The 16,713-nt window shown below is 37.5% G+C and overlaps 1 protein-coding gene across 1 annotated transcript in view; it reads right to left on the bottom strand.

Moving 5' to 3' along the window:
- Nucleotides 1-13,199, bottom strand: part of FAM83B (family with sequence similarity 83 member B) — a 69,335-nt gene extending 56,136 nt beyond the window's left edge. Inside the window, exon 1 of the mRNA XM_060111118.1 lies at nucleotides 12,756-13,199. Coding sequence (XP_059967101.1) covers nucleotides 12,756-13,199 — 444 coding nt within the window. The remainder of the gene's footprint in view (nucleotides 1-12,755) is intronic.
- Nucleotides 13,200-16,713: the final 3,514 nt, after the last annotated feature.

The raw sequence follows: 16,713 nt of genomic DNA, 5'->3' as shown, positions 1-16,713 counted from the left end.
TTTACCTGATAAGACATAGCCTGGTAAAACATCTGAAACTCATAAATCACACATAACTTTAGTATAAAAACCAAGCTGGAGGTCTTATACAATAAATTTTTTATTTTTTCATACACCAGATTTTTTTGCTTCCACAGAGAAGAAAAACAGCCCCTCTATCAGGAAAGCAAAGTTTTTTTAATCTACGACTAATTATGATAGACCTTAAATAATATACCTAATATTACTTTTTTTAAATCATAAATATTTTTACGAAGGTCATCATAAAGACATTTAAGTGAATATAATTAGTATAATGTTTCATATCTATTAAATAATTTATTCAGTTACCCCTTGTGATATAAAGTATGTAACCAAAAAAAAGGGCACACATTACTTTTTGAATTACAACAGAATATTTAGTAAGTAATAATAGTTCATAAACTCAAAGTTACTTAAACCAACTTGTGACACTAAACGGCAAGTCTATAATAAATATGAACTTTAAAAACTTACAAAAACTTGCTCTGCTTTTTTATAAATATGGAACCCTTGTATAATGTCTTTAAAAACCTAATAAAATTATCACTTTTAAAATTCAAGATGAAAATGGAATGACTACCTTTTTTCCTCTTGGTCTACAGAATTAAATTAAACATGTGGAGGTGTCATGGTAGATATGTCAGCCAATTCATTCCACTCTCACAAGGATCCTATGGAGTATTAGCATCTCCGTTTTACAGATGAGAAACCTAAAGCTCAGAGAGTTTGTAGTATAATGTCTAGTGCGAAGAGCTGTTTGAGTTGGAATTCAACCCAGCCCTAACTGACTCTGAGATTCAGAGCCTTCATGTCATTCCATGAAGTCTCTTTGAAAAAAAGCATTATTTGAAATTGGCAATTAAAAGAGGCTGCAGCTTTCTGCCTGTGAAAGTTATCAAGTCAGTCAAGGAAACTCAAAACTCTATTTTGCAATAAGGGTAAAGAGCATCTTATTTCCTCTTTCCTCTCCCTTAAGTAACTGTGTTAAAATTATCAGGGTTATTGTTAGTAGTGCAGGATAGGAATAAAGAACCAGGAGTTTGGCATACATAGAGTATTCCCATGCAGACACAGTGAGAGTTAACATGGTAAAGTCAGTACAATTTTAAAAAGATTTTTAACAAGATCTCTCGCTCTCTTGCTCTCTCTCTCTTACTCTCTCTCTCACACACACACACACTCACACACACACGTATATACACACACATATAATGCATTTTATTCAAAGAAAAGCTGTTCAAATTAATGTCACAGGATACTAATGTCATTAAATCTTACTAAGCAAAAGCTATTTTTTGGAAGACACTAATTTTGACTCAAATTTAAACAAAGAAATATTCTTTGTGTTGGAAGAAGGAGGGTGCAGAGAGGAAATTCTTAATAAAAATTAGGAATATCGAGAGAGAGATAACCCTAGTCTAATAAGGGCACTGACAAACACACAAATATCGCTTAGCTGGGCAGGATATGGCTGCAAAGTAATAGTGATGAAAGTGACACACTATGACACAATATATATTATTCATATAATGAACTAATTCAGTATAACATATTGAAATAATCTTGAGGTGGTAAGCGCTATTAGAGATTTGGATAGAGCATTCGATTTAAAAAACCCTAAAATGGTTTGCTTCATGTCTTTCATTAAACAAGGGAAGATACCTGTGGTGTACAATGACTTGTTCAATCCATATCAACCCTCTAGGCCAGTGTTGCTTGTATAACACCCATCAAATCCCAGAAGCCCCCATCATTAGTCCACCTTCCCGTTTGTGGCAATGGGCCACCTGGTAGTAAATGTTTCTCTGTATTACTAAGAATTCTGGAGGTTGAAGGGAAGATGACGGAAGAGTAAGACACAGAGATCACCTTCCTCCCCACAGATACACCAGAAATACATCTACAGGTAGAACAACTCCTACAGAACACCTACTGAACGCTGGCAGAAGACCTCAGACCTCCCAAAAGGAAAGAAACTCCCTAAGTACCTGAGTAGGGCAAAAGAAAAAAAGAATAAACAGAGACAAAAGGATTGGAACGGGACCTGCACCAGTGGGAGGGAGCTGTGAAGGAGGAAAGGTTTCTACACACTAGGAAGCCCCTTCGCGGGCGGAGACTGTGGGTGGCGGAGGGGGGAAGCTTCGGAGCCACGGAGGAGAGCACAGCAACAGGGGTGCGGAGGGCAAAGCGGAGAGATTCCCGCACAGAGGATCGGTGTCAACCAGCACTCACCAGCCCGAGAGGCTTGTCTGCTCACCGGCCGGGGCAGGCGGGGCTGGGAGCTGAGGATCGGGCTTTGGTCAGAGTGCAGGGAGAGGACTGGGGTTGGCGGCATGAACACAGCCTGAAGGGGTTAGTGCACCACGGCTAGCCGGGAGGGAGTCCGGGAAAAAGTCTGGACCTGCCGAAGAGGCAAGAGACTTTTCCCTACCTTTTTGTTTCCTGGTGCATGAGGAGAGGGGATTAAGAGAGCTGCTTAAAGGAGCTCCAGAGATGGGCACGAGCCAAGGCTAAAAGCGCGGACCCCAGAGACGGACATAACATGCTAAGGCTGCTGCTGCCGCCACCAAAAAGCCTGTGTGAGAGCACAGGTCACTATCCACACCCCCCTTCCGGGGAGCCTGTGCAGCCCGCCACTGCCAGGGTCCCAGGAGCCAGGGACAACTTCCCCGGGAGAACGCACGGTGTGCCTCCGGTTGGTTCAACGTCACACCGGCCTCTGCAGCCACAGGCTCGCCCTGCACTCCGTACCCCCCCCCACCACGGCCTGAGTGAGCAAGAGCCCCAGACTCAGAGGCTCCTTTAACCCCGTCCTGTCTGAGCGAAGAACAGACGCCCTCTGGCAACCTACATGCAGAGGCGGGGCCAAATCCAAAGCTGAGCCCCGGGAGCTGTGAGAACAAAGAAAAGAAAGGTAAATTTCTCCCAGCAGCCTCAGAAGCAGCGGTTTAAAGCTCCACAATCAACTTAATGTACCCTGCATCTGTAGAATATATGAATAGACAATGAATCATTCCAAATTGAGGAGGGGGACTTTGAGAGCAAGATTTATGATTTTTTCCCCTTTTCCTCTTTTTTAAGTGTGTATGTGTATGCTTCTGTGTAAGATTTTGTCTGTATAGCTTTGCTTCCACCATTTGTCCTAGGGTTCTTTCTGGCCGTTTTTTGTGGTTTTTGTTTGTTTGTTTGTTTGTTTGTTTTTCTTTTTCTGTTTTTAATTTTTTTTCTTAATAATTATTTTTTATTTTAATAACTATTTTAATTTATCTTACTTTATTTTATTATACTTTACCTTCTTTTTTACTTTTTTTCCTTCCCTCCTTCCTTCCTTTCTCCCTCCCTCTTTTCTTTTTCTTTCTTTATATCTTTCTTTCTTTCTTTCTTTCTTTCTTTCTACTACTACTACTAATTTTTTCTTTCTACTTTTTCTCCCTTTATTCTGAGCCATGTGGATGAAAGGCTGTTGGTGCTGCAGCCAGGAGTCAGTGCTGTGCCTCTGAGGTGGGAGAGCCAACTTCAGGACACTGGTCCACAATAGACGTCCCAGCTCCATGTAATATCAAACAGTGAAAATCTCCCAGAGATCTCCATCTCAACGCCAACACCCAGGTTCAAGAAACAGCCAGCAGGCTACAGTGCTGGACACCCTATGCCAAACAACTAGCAAGACAGGAACACAACCACACCCATTAGCAGAGAGGCTGCCTAAATTCATAATAAGTCCACAGACACCCCAAAACACAACACCAGACGTGCACCTGCATACCAGAAAGACAAGATCCAGCCTCATCCACAGAAACAGGCACAAGTCCTATCCACCAGGAAGCCTACAAAACACACTAAACCAACCTTAGCCACTGGGGACAGGCACCAAAAACAATGGGAACTACAAACCTGGAGCCTGCAAAAAGGAGACCCCAAACACAGTAAGATAAGCAAAATGAGAAGACACAAAAACACATAGCATATGAAGGAGCAAGATAAAAACCCAACAGACCTAACAAATGAAGAGGAAATAGGCTGTCTACCTGAAAAAGAATTCAGAATAATGAAAGTAAGGATGATACAAAATCTTGGAAATAGAATAGACAACATGCAAGAAACAATGAACAAGGACCTAGAAGAACAAGAGATGAAACAAGCAGTGATGAACAACACAATAAATGAAATTAAAAATACTCTAGAAGGGATCCATAGCAGAATAACTGAGGCAGAAGAACAGATAAGTGACCTGGAAGATAGAATAATGGAAATAACTACTGCAGAGCAGAATAAAGAAAATAGAATGAAAAGAACTGAGGACAGTCTCAGAGACCTCTGGGACAACATTAAATGCACCAACATTCAAACTACAGGGGTTCCAGAAGAAGAAGGGAAAAAGAAAGGGACTGAGAAAATATTTGAAGAGATTATAGTTGAAAACTTCGCTAATATGGGAAAAGAAATAGTTAATCAAGTCCAGGAAGAACAGAGAGTCCCATACAGGATAAATCCAAGGAGAAACATGGCAAGACACATATAAATCAAACTGTCAAAAATTAAATACAAAGAAAACATATTAAAAGCAGCAAGGGAAAAACAACAAATAACACAGAAGGGAATCCCAATAAGGTTAACAGCTGATCTTTCAGCAGAAACTCTGCAAGCCAGAAGGGACTGGCAGGACATACTTAAAGTGATGAAGGAGAAAAACCTACAACCAAGATTACTCTACCCAGCAAGGATCTCTTTCACATTTGATGGAGAAATTAAAACCTTTACAGATAAGCAACAGCTGAGAGAGATCAGCACCACCCAACCACCTTTACAACAAATGTGAAAGGATCTTCTCTAGGCAAGAAACTCGAGAAGGAAAAGACCTACAATAATGAACTCAAAACAATTAAGAAAATGGGATAGGAACATACATATCGATAATTACCTTAAATGTAAATGGACTAAATGCTCCCATCAAAAGACACAGATTGGCTGAATGGATACAAAAACAAGACCCATATATATGCTGTCTACAAGAGTCCCACTTCAGAGCTAGAGACACATACAGACTGAAAGTAAGGGGATGGAAAAAGATAGTCCATGCAAATGGAAACTAAAAGAAAGCTGGAGTAGCAATTCTCATATCAGACAAAAGAGACTTTAAAATAAAGACTATTAGAAGAGACAAAGAAGGACACTACACAATAATCAAGGGATCAATCCAAGAAGATATAACAATTGTAAATATTTGTGAACCCAACATAGGAGCACCTCAATACATAAGGCAAATGCTAACAGTCATAAAAGGGGAAATCGACAGTAACATAGTCATAGTAGGGGACTTTAACACCCTACTTTCACCAATGGACACATCATCCAAAATGAAAATAAATAAGGAAACACAAGCTTTTAATGATCCATTAAACAAGATGGACTTAATTGATATTTATAGGACATTCCATCCAAAAACAACAGAATACACATTTTTCTCTATTGCTCATGGAACATTCTCCAGGATGGATCATATCTTGGGTCACAAATCAAGCCCTGGTAAATTTAAGAAAATTGAAATTGTATCAAGTATCTTTCCGGACCACAACACTATGAGACCACATATCAATTACAGGAAAAGATCTGTAAAAAATACAAACACATGGAAGCTAAACAATACACTACATAATAATGAAATGATCACTGAAGAAATTAAAGAGGAAATCAAAAAAATACCTAGAAACAAATGAGAATGGAGACACAATGACCCAAAACCTATGGGATGCAGCAAAAGCGCTTCTAAGAGGGAAGTTTATAGCAATACAATCCCATTTTAAGAAACAGGTAACATCTCGAATAAACAATCTAACCTTGCACTTAAAGCAATTAGAGAAAGAAGAAGAAAAAACCCCAAAGTTAGCAGAAAGAAAGAAATCATAAGAATCAGATCAGAAATAAAAGGAAAAGAAAGGAAGGAAACGATAGCAAAGATCAATAAAACTAACAGCTGGTTCTTTGAGAAGATAAACAAAATTGATAAACCATTAGCCAGACTCATCAAGAAAAAAAGGGAGAAGGCTCAAATCAATAGAATTAGAAATGAAAAAGGAGAAGTAACAACTGACACTGCAGAAATACAAAAGATCATGAGAGATTACTACAAGCAACGCTATGCCAATAAAATGGACAACCTGGAGGAAATACACAAATTCTTAGAAACGCACAAACTGCCAAGACTGAATCAGGAAGAAACAAAAAATACGAACAGACAAATCACAAGCACTGAAATTGAAACTGTGATTAAAAATCTTCCAACAAACAAAAGCCCAGGGCTAGATGGCTTCACAGGCAAATTCTATCAAACATTTAGAGAAGAGTTAACACCTATTCTTCTCAAACTCTTCCAAAATATAGCAGAAGGAGGAACACTACCAAACGAATTGTACGAGGCCACCATTACCTTGATACCAAAACCAGAAAAGGATGCCACAAAGAAAGAAAACTACAGGCCAATATCTCTGACAAACATAGATGCAAAAATCTTCAACAAAACACTAGCAAACAGATTCCAACAGCACATTAAAAGGATCATACACCATGATCAAGTGGGGTTTATTCCAGGAAAGCAAGATTTCTTCAATATATGCAAATCAATCAATGTGATACACCATATTAACAAATTGAAGGAGAAAAACCATATGATCATCTCAATAGATGCAGAGAAAGCTTTTGACAAAATTCAACACCAATTTATGATTAAAAAAACCTCCAGAAAGTAGGCATATAGGGAACTTTCCTCAACATAATAAAGGCCATATATGACAAACCCACAGCCAACCTCGTCCTCAATGGTGAAAAACTGAAAGCATTTTCACGAAGGACAGGAACAAGACAAGGTTGCCCACTCTCACCACTCTTATTCAACATAGTTTTGGAAGTTTTAGCCACAGCAATCAGAGAAGAAAAGGAAATGAAAGGAATCCAAATTGGAAAAGAAGTAAAGCTGTCACTGTTTGCAGATGACATGATACTATACATAGAGAATCCTAAAGATGCTACCAGAAAACTACTAGAACTAATCAATGAATTTGGTAAAGTAGCAGGATACAAAACTAATGCACAGAAATCTCTGGCATTCCTATATACTAATGATGAAAAATCTGAAAGTGAAATCAAGAAAACACTCCCATTTACCATTGCATCAAAAAGAATAAAATATCTAGGAATAAACCTACCTAAGGAGACAAAAGACCTGTATGCAGAAAACCATAAGACACTGATGAAAGAAATTAAAGATGATACAAATAGTTGGAGAGATCTACCATGTTCTTGGATTGGAAGAATCAACATTGTGAAAATAACTCTACTACCCAAAGCAATCTACATATTCAATGCAATCCCTATCAAACTACCACTGGCATTTTTCACAGAACTAGAACAAAAAATTTCCCAGTGTGTATGGAAACACAAAAGACCCCGAATAGCCAAAGCAATCTTGAGAACGAAAAACGGAGCTGGAGGAATTGGGCTCCCTGACTTCAGACTATACTACAAAGCTACAGTAATCAAGACAGTATGGTACTGGCACAAAACAGAAATATAGATCAACGGAACAGGATAGAAAGCCCAGAGATAATCCCATTCACATATGGTCACCTCATCTTTGATAAAGGAGGCAGGAATGTACAGTGGAGAAAGGACAGCCTCTTCATTAAGTGGTGCTGGGAAAACTGGACAGGGACATGTAAAAGTATGAGATTAGATCACTCCCTAACACTATACACAAAAATAAGCTCAAAATGGATTAAAGACCTAAATGTAAGGCCAGACACTATCAAACTCTTAGAGGAAAACATAGGCAGAACACTCTATGACATAAATCACAGCAAGATCCTTTTGGACCCACCTCCTAGAGAAATGGAAATAAAAACAAAAATAAACAAATGGGACCTAATGAAACTTCAAAGCTTTTGCACAGCAAAGGAAACCATAAACAAGACCAAAAGACAACCCTCAGAATGGGAGAAAATATTTGCAAATGAAGCAACTGACAAAGGCTTAATCTCCATAATTTATAAGCAGCTCATGCAGCTCAATAGTAAAAAAACAAACAACCCAATCCAAAAATGGGCAGAAGACCTAAATAGGCATTTCTCCAAAGAAGATATACAGACTGCCAACAAACACATGAAAGAATGCTCAACATCATTAATCATTAGAGAAATGCAAATCAAAACTACAATGAGATATCATCTCACACCAGTCAGAATGGCCATCATCAAAAAATCTAGAAACAATGAATTCTGGAGAGGGTGTGTAGAAAAGGGAACACTCTTGCACTGCTGGTGGGAATCTGAATTAGTACAGCCACTATGGAGAACAGTATGGAGGTTCCTTAAAAAACTAAAAATAGCACTACCATATGACCCAGCAATCACAGTACTGGGCATATATCCTGAGAAAGCCATAATTCAAAAAGAGTCATGTACCAAAATGTCCATTGCAGCTGTATTTACAATAGCCCAGAGATGGAAACAACCTAAGTGTCCATCGTCAGATGAATGGATAAAGAAGATGTGGCACATATATACAATGGGATATTACTCAGCCATAAAAAGAAACGAAATTGAGCTATTTGTAATGAGGTGGATAGACCTAGAGTCTGTCATATAGAGTGAAGTAAGTCAGAAAGAGAAAGACAAATACCGTATGCTAACACATATATATGGAATTTAAGAAAAGAAAATGTCATGAAGAACCTAGGGGTAAGACAGGAAGAAAGACACAGACTTACTAGAGAATGGACTTGAGGATATGGGGAGGGGGAATGTTAAGCTGTGACAAAGTGAGAGAGAGGAATGGACATATATACACTACCAAACATAAGGTAGATAGCTAGTGGGAAGCAGCTGCATAGCACAGGGAGATCAGCTCTGTGCTTTGTGACTGCCTGGAAGGGTGGGATAGGGAGGTTGGGAGGGAGGGAGATGCAAGAGGGAAGAGATATGGGAACATATGTATTTGTATAACTGATTCACTTTGTTATAAAGCATAAACTAACACACCATTGAAAAGCAATTATACTCCAAAAAGGATGTAGAAAAAAAAAGAGAGTTCTGAGGCCGTAACAGACATGCCTAGGAACATTGACTCAGGGAGCAACCAAGATCTGAACTCAGGAGATGCAGGACAGAGCACCTCAGGAATCACTTCTGCTCTAATTCTCACTAGACTTTTGCTTATGTATCTTCTCAACTCCATATTTCTCAAGAGTAAGAGTCACATCTCATGGAAGATGCTAGCTTAGAATTAGGAAACAGAGAGGACAGCAGAATTCTGGTTAAACATTTACATGTTCAAGAGTATCAGAAATGATTGCTTTAGTGATATTTATCACTGAGTGGACAGAAGAAAAATGACTTTAATGAAAGATGACTTTTTAAATTAATTAGAGGGGACATTTTCATAAGAGGTAGTCACAGTAATTAGGAATAAATGCATATATCATCTTGGGAACACCTCTTGACAGACAGATAATTACCTGGGAAAAGTCTTGCTAGGTACTATCAGACTTTATAAAGTTGAACCAAATTTAATTATGTCAACCACACAGTGAAAAATAGAAGAAAGTTAGGAAAGAGCTGGTAAATAAAAATAAGACCCTTTTAGGGCACAAGGTATTACCTGTAATTAGATTTTCCCAAAGGAAAATTCTCAAATAGCCAAATAAGCAAATATCCAATAGAAAAAAAAAGAGAGAGAGAGAGAATCAAAAAGGAAACAAAAGAAGAAACAAAAATCTCTCAGAATAACCTGTGACAACTGGCATAAATTAAATGAACAAATACAAACAAATCTATGGATTTTTGAAATACTATAAAGATTATATTCTGCTTATAAAAACAGAATGATTCAGAGATAATAAAACAAATGCATATAAATTAATGAAATTCAAAACCAAAATATTTTCAGTGGTTATGATCAGACTTCAAATGTTTGGACCTCTAAGAAACCTGCTTTTGGCTTCTTTTTATTATTTTAAGATTTTTTTCCCATTGTGTGACATTTATTTTCATAAGCACCTTATCTTAATTGCAAACAGAGCAGTGAAAACGAATTTAAATTCTTCTCTGAGATTGTTTCCTGGATTCTGCTTTGCTAGTTCCTAGCTCTCCTTGTTATGGCCTCATAGCTCCATAGAGTTTCATAATGTTGATTAACAAAAGAATTTCACAGAGGTAAAAATCTTTATTCTATTCACTAAAATAAACATTATTCAAGTATTTTATGAAAAAAAATAGATCATCCTCTTCATACATTTCATCCTGTCATGACAATTCATTGAGAGTTACCAATAAAGAGAATTTGTCTTCTGAAAATAGTTCAGAAACAAGAAGTTTATCATAATAACTAACAGGCTTGATTCTGAAGGTTTACAAGAGCATAACTTACCTGCTGAATAAATGATAGTCATGAAAAGCAGGCAGAATATTTAAAAGGCAACGTATTCCAACAAGCTTGTATTTCATAATAATATTTGCTCTTCTTATTTTAACATTTTTCACATGACCTTGTTCAGTTATGGGCTAAATAGTCTAAAATTTTATAAAAATGTGATCAATAACTTTTTCTTCTCTGGAGTATTGGATCCTTCAAAAATCTTTAAATTAACATAGTGACATATGAAGAAATTTCCAAAATATTCACAAAATATACATCCCATGAATTTATAGCCCGTTTAACCTCAATATTTATTGCATCTGGTTAGAAACAAACACATTGTCCAATGCTTTTGGGGAAAAAAAGGAAAGAAAACCACTAAGTAATCTATTATGATTTATATTCAATTTCAATATGCTCAACTTATAAAGTTCAAATAATTCTCTTTCTTTGAATTCAGCTTGGATATGTATATACAAGGTAATATACATACCTTGGGTATGTATAAAGGTAGAATTCTTTCTTATTTTATGCCACTTAGATTTGGTGAAAGAGAAGCAAAGCATTACATTATTGTTTTACAGTTTGGACTTTGAGTTCCTCAGCTTGTTAATTCAAGTAGGAATTCTAAAGACAATGACCAGGCAGAGGATATTACTTTTGGAGGCTCACTAAATAAATAGCTGCCACTTTAGAAAGAAAAATACATCAGACAGTCATGACTAATGTTCAGTTTCCAGTAAGTGCTAGCCCAAGAACTCATGCTAGCTCCTGAATTTCATTTTGTGCCACAGAAATGCAATGCCCCATAGGAGATTAACTGTGGTGCAGGCTAATGAACTCATAACTACTAAGTTTACCATAATAAAAAATATTAAGCTTCACTGATGTATTTTTCAATTTTCAGTTAACACTGTAGTTCAAAAACATATTGTCTCCCCAAACAGAAATTCACAAATGTTCATACTTGATATTTGTTGTTTTACCTTTACAAGGACTCATATATTTTCTTGACTTCTGTTGTTTCACAAAATACAATTGTATACTTTGTTCTCAGAGCACAGGATAGTCCAGTTTTAAAAATCCTCATGGTTCAGTTCAGAAAATTGAACTGACAGTTCAATTCATTCAATGAAAGTTTGGACACCTACCGTGTACCTGATTCTATAGCTAATGTTTAATAACTGGAATAGTGCTTCCTTGATGTAACCCTGCTAAAGGAGTTAATATGATTACAAGGTCAGGTTATTTGAGTTTAACAGGTCCAGGGGGAAAAAAATCAGCTTACTTTTGTAAAGCCTGAGTTTGACATTAGCCTCGGAACACTGTGTCTTCCTAATGTGAACGGGAGGATCTTAGTTGCCTGTCTTCTAAACTACCATGTCGCTGTGGGTTTCAAGGGTCTAATATGTCTGTACTTCATAAAAGCATGCTTTCCCAAGCATTTCTGTGTCTTGTTGACATGAAAGAAAGCAATGCCGTGTACGTGTGCATCCCAAGGCCCCTTTTAGATCTAAATTTCTATGCTGTATAGTATCCGTAACTAAGAAATAGACACTTCATAGTTAAGAATCATAACTTTTTGTTCATATATTTTAAAACTCATTAAACAGCCTGAGAAATTTTGTTGTAGTTTCCAAAGCATCCATCATGGTGGTGAGTAGATAGAAAACTCCCAAGAAGCTTTATTAGATTGATTAAAAGAACATTTCTACAGTTTTATCTGAGCTCTAAGATAGAATTTCTGAGATTTATAAACCAATATAAGTATTTAAGAGAGAGTACAGAGGCCCTAAAATGTTAAGCACCTCAGGACTTTACTTCAGAATTTTACATTATCAAACCTGATTTTTTACTGTTTTCACACAACTTAGGAAATAAATAAGAAAATCTATGCTTTATTTAATAGGATAAACTATATCCAGAGCAAGAATTAGGGCTCAGTCCTGTTAAGAAAAAATAAAAATTCACCAGATTTGCCAACCACATATTTCCTTTCAGAGATTAAGGAAAATGTAAGTGATTTAGGCTATGAATACATCAAATCATCTCTTTTCTGGTCCATACACCTCAGCCTTCATGGGTGAAGATCTCTCATGTACATGATGAAGAGAAGGAAATCTCCACCTGTAGCAGGAAGCCAACACCACTCTCTCAGATATTTACAAGATATGGGAAGTACAACCTTTCTACGTATCCATATATATATTTCCTGAAATAGGCATGGTCTATAAATATATTGACTCTTTTATTAACATATATGTCTTTTATACTACTCTGGTGATTTTCCACATTTCGAATTTTTCATTTTTAAACAGAAATATTACCTTTCTTGCTTCTTTTATCATCTTCCGAACGGTTTCCTTAATTGTAAGTAGTTGTGCTCTTGGTGGATGAAAGAGGAGGTCAATGTGGGTCCCTCTTAAGAGTCCAGGCATCACATACGGCCAGCCCAAGTCAAGATTTGGAGCTTCCACATCAGACTCAACGGGCCAGTAAGTCCCTGAAGATGAGGTATCATCGCAGGAATTATCAGTACAATATGCTGTGCTTTGTGCCACTTTTTGAACATTTTTCAAAATATAATTAATTTCTTCCTCGGCTAGAAAGTCTGACACTCGTTCCTTGGCAAGAAATTCTTGGTATGCATCTAACCCCTGTTCAATCAGCGTGTCCACAGCTACTCGATACCATTCCTTGTAGTGAGGTTCAATGTAATTGTCTAATTTACACTCGTCAGTCAAGGAGGAAAGCATTGATGAGTTCTCCATGCTTGCAGGCCTTTGACAATGGCACTTTCAAATGCCCATTCATGCAGGGATGAGAGGTATCTGGGTATTTAAAAAGAAGGAAATCATGATCAGTTAGAATTCTGTAATCAAATGTTTCATAATCCATGTCAACTGTTATTTTTACATTTACTCATAAAAATGAGTACCAGTAGCTCAATATGACATACATTTCATATCCAAAGTGGCAATAATAATACCATAATTCACATGTCTATCACAAATAAGCTAAACAGAATCCCATTCACAGACTGCTAGCTGATATTCCTTTTCCAAGTTACCTCTAACTTTAGTTTCTCATCTACAGAAATACACCTTCCTTCTCTGATATCCAGAAAGTCCATCCTTCTTAACTTTAATCTGGGATTATACATGGTGTGATCAGTTTCTTTTTGGTTTTAAAATATTTTAAAATAGAATTAGAAGAAAACCAATGCCTGGCCAGCCATTTATATAAATCTTACTGAGTACTTGTTATACATATATACTGATGAAATATAAAAAGCACAGAACACTTGTCTTCCAGGAACTTATTAATTAGATGAAGAGGCAAAATGTACACACAAAACTGTTTGTTACCACTTTGAACAAAGACATATATTGCTAAGGGCCAAAATGAGTGCTATCCGTAGTCAATGCTTTCAAAATAAAAGCAAGTAGAGACCAATATGGACTAAAAGAGTTATGGATAGCCTTGCACAGGAGGTGGGCTTCAGGTGAACCTGGGGCAATGAGTAAAAATATCATCAGGTGGAAAGAAGGAACATTTTCATCCTACATAAAAGTGTAAAACATAAGAAAAGCACAGAACAGGTATGCGCTTGGTACATTCAGGAGTTAATTAAAAAAAAACAAACAACAACAACAAAAAAAAACCCTTGGTCTGCTGGAAATGAGGATCCTTGTATTAGGGGTAGGAGATAAAGTTGAATAGACAAAATGGAGCCAGGTGTGGAGGGCCACCGGAGACTGTTGTGATTCAGCAAAACTTGTGTTTAAAACAATTAGTCTGGCAGTATCAGGGGAGTGGAGGAGAGACAAGTAGCTAGGAGAGTCTTTCAGAGTTCATACTATCAGTGAGGACGTGACAAGAATATTCAGGTGATGGTTCAAAGCATGAACTCCTGAAATTTGAAGGCTTGACAACATACAGGTGATAAAAAAATTCAGGACATCAAAGACAATTCAGATTTCTCTTAGGAATTAAAATCTGCCTATCTGAGCTCATGTCCCATCCCTCATGCCCATAAAATGTTATCTGTTCCATAATTCCCTGCATGAGATACTGGACTGGACTTTATCTCAATCAAATAAGGGACTTTCCAGGCTTTTGAAGTCAGGATCTTCATTGTGTGGATTCAAACAAAGTACAACCTTATGATGTGCTACAAGCACAAAAGGGCTTATTTGACCAAAAACATCTTTGTCAGTGACCCTGCCCTAGTTTACAATTTTCCACTTCACTCAGGCTTTTTGGTCTCAGGTTTACCAAAAATCAAATCTGATGAGGGAGGGTGACCCAGGAAGCCATTACCATTTATTAACTCCTTACCTGAAAATATGTTACAAGAGTCACTACTTATAGACAGAAGTCATGAAATGGACAATAAATAGGGTCATAAGTTCTGCTGGGGGAGAAAAGATCAGAAAAAGATCCAGCATATAGGAAGGCAGAGATGAGGAGTGAAGAAGATACAGGGTACCTTACGTTACTATTTTACTTCAGATAAGCCTATGTCCATCCCTAGGCTCAGAGTTTTTACAGAGAAAATCTAGCAGTAACGAAAGCCGAAAGAGTAAATCTGATACAAAAATAAAAACAGAACATGTCCCTTTCGGTCTCCTGGAGGGTCCTCAGCTTGAGCCATAACTTGATCCAGGCCAAGGAGACTGGACCTGTCCCTGGGTCCCAAGACCATCAGGCTGTGCAATGTGGCATCTGAGTTCTGGGCAATACCATCTTCCTGTCCCACATGGTATTACGGTGGAGCTTTGGGTAACACACTCCCACTCCTCCATGGGCAGAAGGAGGAATAAATACCAAGCTGTCTGCTCATGTGAGAGATATGGTATGAAGCAGTAAAATTTGTTTCTTTTATTACCTAATTACATTTAACTTAATCTATTGACATGCACCAGGAAGCCAATGAGGAAATTTTCATAAATGTCTCAGTCTTGTATAAGGCGCCATCTTCTTTCAAATGACATTTTATTTGAGTCCAGTGGTTCTCAACAGGGGAGATTTGACCCCAATCCCATCCCAAACAAGAACAATGTCTGGAGGTGTTTTTAATTATAAGGATTTGTGGGGAGTGTGCTACTGGTATTCAGTGTGTAGGGGCCAGGGATGCACAGGACAGCCACCCACAGAAAGGAATTCTCTGGTCCAAAATGTCAATAGTGCCAAGGCTGAGAACTCTCATCAAGTTGCTCACTTCCTATGCATGATATCATACTACTAATTGATGACATTTTGGTGTTCATTACAGTTCTCTTTGGCACATAACACTCTATTTTAACAAAGAAATAAGGTTTTTATTTGCTTGAGAAGATCAATCCATTTGATGAAAATATAGTTCCCTAAGGTTTAGTGAGGTGTGGTTCTCATTTGATAATTCCAGTCCATGAAGGGACAAATATCCAGTGATCACATGAAAATCACACAGATTATTTGTCATTGTTAAAAACAGTAGGTAACTTCTGATTGTTCATAACAATCCTAAGTTTTTTGAGCACTCATTTTTAAACTTTTAAAATTTAACTTTTGAATTCCTATAACTTGTGATGTTAACTGCCTATGACTTATCTGGAAATTAAAATGCATAAAGTGCTTTAAAAACTATATTCATTTCTGAACTTTACCTATTCAAATACATACTTTGCAACTATAAAAAAATATTGTTGAACTATGTGTAAGTTGAGATATCATAAAGATCGGAGGGATTAGGAAAGTAAAATAAAACTAGGAGGATAAAGTGAAAAGTTAATTATGAAGGAAAAAACAATTGAAAATGAGAAAAAAGCAAGACACTACAGGACTAATCAAATAGCAAAGCCAGGGCTTTCCTGGTGGTGCAGTGGTTGAGAGTCCGCCTGCCGATGCTGGGGACACGGGTTCGTGCCCCGGTCCGGGAAGTTCCCACATGCCGCGGAGCAGCTGGGCCCGTGAGCCATGGCCGCTGAGCCTGCGCATCCAGAGCCTGTGCTCCGCAACGGGAGAGGCCACAACAGTGAGAGGCCCGCGTACCGAAAAAAAAAAAATAGCAAAGCCAGAAATGATGCAGAAAAACACACCAAAGGAAAAATGCAACAGCCATAAGCACTGAAGTTGAGATATGATTTATAAGGGTTAAGAAATAGATACACTTGATTTGTCCTGCTGGAGAGAGGCGATCTTTCAATGTCTAGAGATATCCGTTTATTCCAAGAGGTGTTTACAAGGGATACTTGTAAAGGAGCCATCTACAAACAAATTTTAATGGAGGAGAGCAAGGTA

This window comes from Mesoplodon densirostris, chromosome 10 (genome assembly GCF_025265405.1).
Source record: "Mesoplodon densirostris isolate mMesDen1 chromosome 10, mMesDen1 primary haplotype, whole genome shotgun sequence".
NCBI classification, from domain to species: Eukaryota; Metazoa; Chordata; class Mammalia; order Artiodactyla; family Ziphiidae; genus Mesoplodon; species Mesoplodon densirostris.
The sequence above is the reverse complement of the archived record's forward strand: the minus strand, read 5'-3'. Positions and strand labels throughout refer to the sequence as shown.